Raw genomic sequence first — 2,097 nt, 5'->3', positions numbered from 1 at the left:
TCTTTCTTTCTTTCTTTCTTTCTTTCTTTCTTTCTTTCTTTCTTTCTTTCTTCTTGTAGCATAGTTCTTTTTTATGGTATACATACACCTTTACTTATTTAACCAGTTCCCTCAGTGAATATTTGCTGTTTTCCAATTTTGCTATTATAAACAACTCTGAAGTAAGTAGTCTCTAACATAACATAATTTTGCAAGTGTAGAGTTGTGTGTGTAGAAAAAAAAAGTCGTAAAAGTTAACATACTGGATGAGAGACTATAAACATTTTTGAGATTGTGAATTGCATTCTATAGAGAGTATACAGCTTATGTTCATACACACGCACTTAAGGCAGTATATGAGGTGTTTGCTCCCCATAAGCTTATCACAGGTTGCTTTTCTATGGATCAAGTTTCTCATACACTAGTAGTTAACAGAAATTTTGGTACTAGAAATGTTTGCTTTTTATCAGCTAATAAATGTGAAGGTAGAAATGAAAAGACGACCACGTTTTGAAATCATATGCAAAAGGGCAGAGTTCTGGAATAGAAGAAACCTCTTTGTCTGTTTTACTTTTTCGGACACTAATGTCTGGGTATCTTTTCCCTCCTGACTTTGGAGAAGTGAATGTATTTCTTTTTTTTTTTTATACTTTGATCTAGGCCAAAGTGGAGATGGCAGGACCCATCTTAATGACAAGTATGGCTATTGACTGCTTCAGAATCCTAAAGGAAGACTTGTGGACCATGTGACATGGGATATTTAGGATAATATATCAAGTTGAATGTCCAGAGAAGGAGTTCAGGTGATCTTTTGTAAAATCTGGTGACTGGCCTTTTCTCCCGTTCTGTGGCTCCATAAATTTATCTACTCCTCTGCTTCTTTTGAATTTGGCATTTATGTTTAAAAGTGTTTGTGTATGTATGTAAAGAGAAACCATATATTTTGAGAATTGGTAAAGTGAGAGACATGACTCTATTAAAAGAGAAGGTGAAGATGTCTCATGTTTAAGGCCACAGTGTCTTTCATTCGTTAAGTTTTAGGAACTGTGCTTCTGAGGAATAGGGTGCTTCTGGCAGTTGGGCTCTAGGATTCACTGATATGGCCTCCTCCTCCAATAAGTGTTGAGATAGGAGGTCATGCCATGGTGTGACCCTGGGTGTCCCTGTCATTCCTGGAACTGAAAGTAGACACGGAGGGGGAGCTTCCTACCCCCTCCCACTGCCAGGTTTGAGGACAGACGCTGATTTATCAGGATGCAGTCCGGGACTGTGGCACACCTTGCGCACTCAGGCATCAGTCCTGATAAAAACTCAGTCCTTTGAATGTCCTGGACTCAGATCAATCAGATTAGTTTCTCTTCCTCCTGTGGAAAGGTGCAAATAAGGTCACAGAATGGAAAGCTGGGTGTGTTCTGTCCAGTATGGGGCTTCTCACTTCTGTGGAGAGGAGAATAAAAGTTCCTTCCTCTCGGAAACACAGAGAAATGCGAGAAGATGTCTTCTCTCCCCCAGTGCATCCCCTGCCCCCCACCCCCCCCCCCCCCCCGCCCCGCCCCGACATTAACGAATGCCTCACTTCCACAGGAAGGAAAAGCCTCAGAGTGGAAGCAAGGTGGAGAGTTGGTGGATTAGGCTGGAAGCAGACCCAGTGAGTAGTCAGGAGAAACACTGTGACCGAGCAAGAGAGTGGATAGGGGTGATATTTTCCTTTTTTTATACAGTGTATATTATATATTTTGCATTATATGGTATGTGTGAGTGAGGCAGGGAGCAGTAACAAGAAACGTCAGTTACCCTGTCAGATGTGGGAAGTCTGGTCTGCTGAAAGTAATGCCTTTCATTTCTCAAAAAACAGTACCTATACTGATATTATGAGAAACTATTCTTTTTGACTTCATTAAGACCAACAGGGAAGAACTTGATGTAAGAAGTGACAGGAATTTGGGGGCAGAGTGACCTTGCTATCTTGGATTGAAACGGTAAGCAAAGGTCCGAGACATGTCAGTGGTCTTCAAAGGCGGAACTCTTTATTCATACAATTGTATGTGGGATCCTAATGCTTGAACAGGTAAAAATACACCTGCTCTGGTTTAAGTGAGGGCACGGAGATGGGATCTA

At 41.2% G+C, this 2,097-nt stretch overlaps 1 protein-coding gene across 1 annotated transcript in view; it reads left to right on the top strand.

Moving 5' to 3' along the window:
* The window catches only part of SLC4A1AP (solute carrier family 4 member 1 adaptor protein), a 28,723-nt gene extending 27,742 nt beyond the window's left edge, over positions 1-981 (top strand). The window contains exon 14 of the mRNA XM_049652361.1: positions 640-981. Within this exon, the coding sequence (XP_049508318.1) occupies positions 640-689 (50 nt within the window). The 3' untranslated portion in view covers positions 690-981. The remainder of the gene's footprint in view (positions 1-639) is intronic.
* Positions 982-2,097: the final 1,116 nt, after the last annotated feature.

Source organism: Panthera uncia (genome assembly GCF_023721935.1).
Source record: "Panthera uncia isolate 11264 chromosome A3 unlocalized genomic scaffold, Puncia_PCG_1.0 HiC_scaffold_12, whole genome shotgun sequence".
NCBI lineage: Eukaryota > Metazoa > Chordata > Mammalia > Carnivora > Felidae > Panthera > Panthera uncia.
Note: the sequence above shows the minus strand (reverse complement) of the source record. Positions and strands in the feature narration are given on the sequence as shown.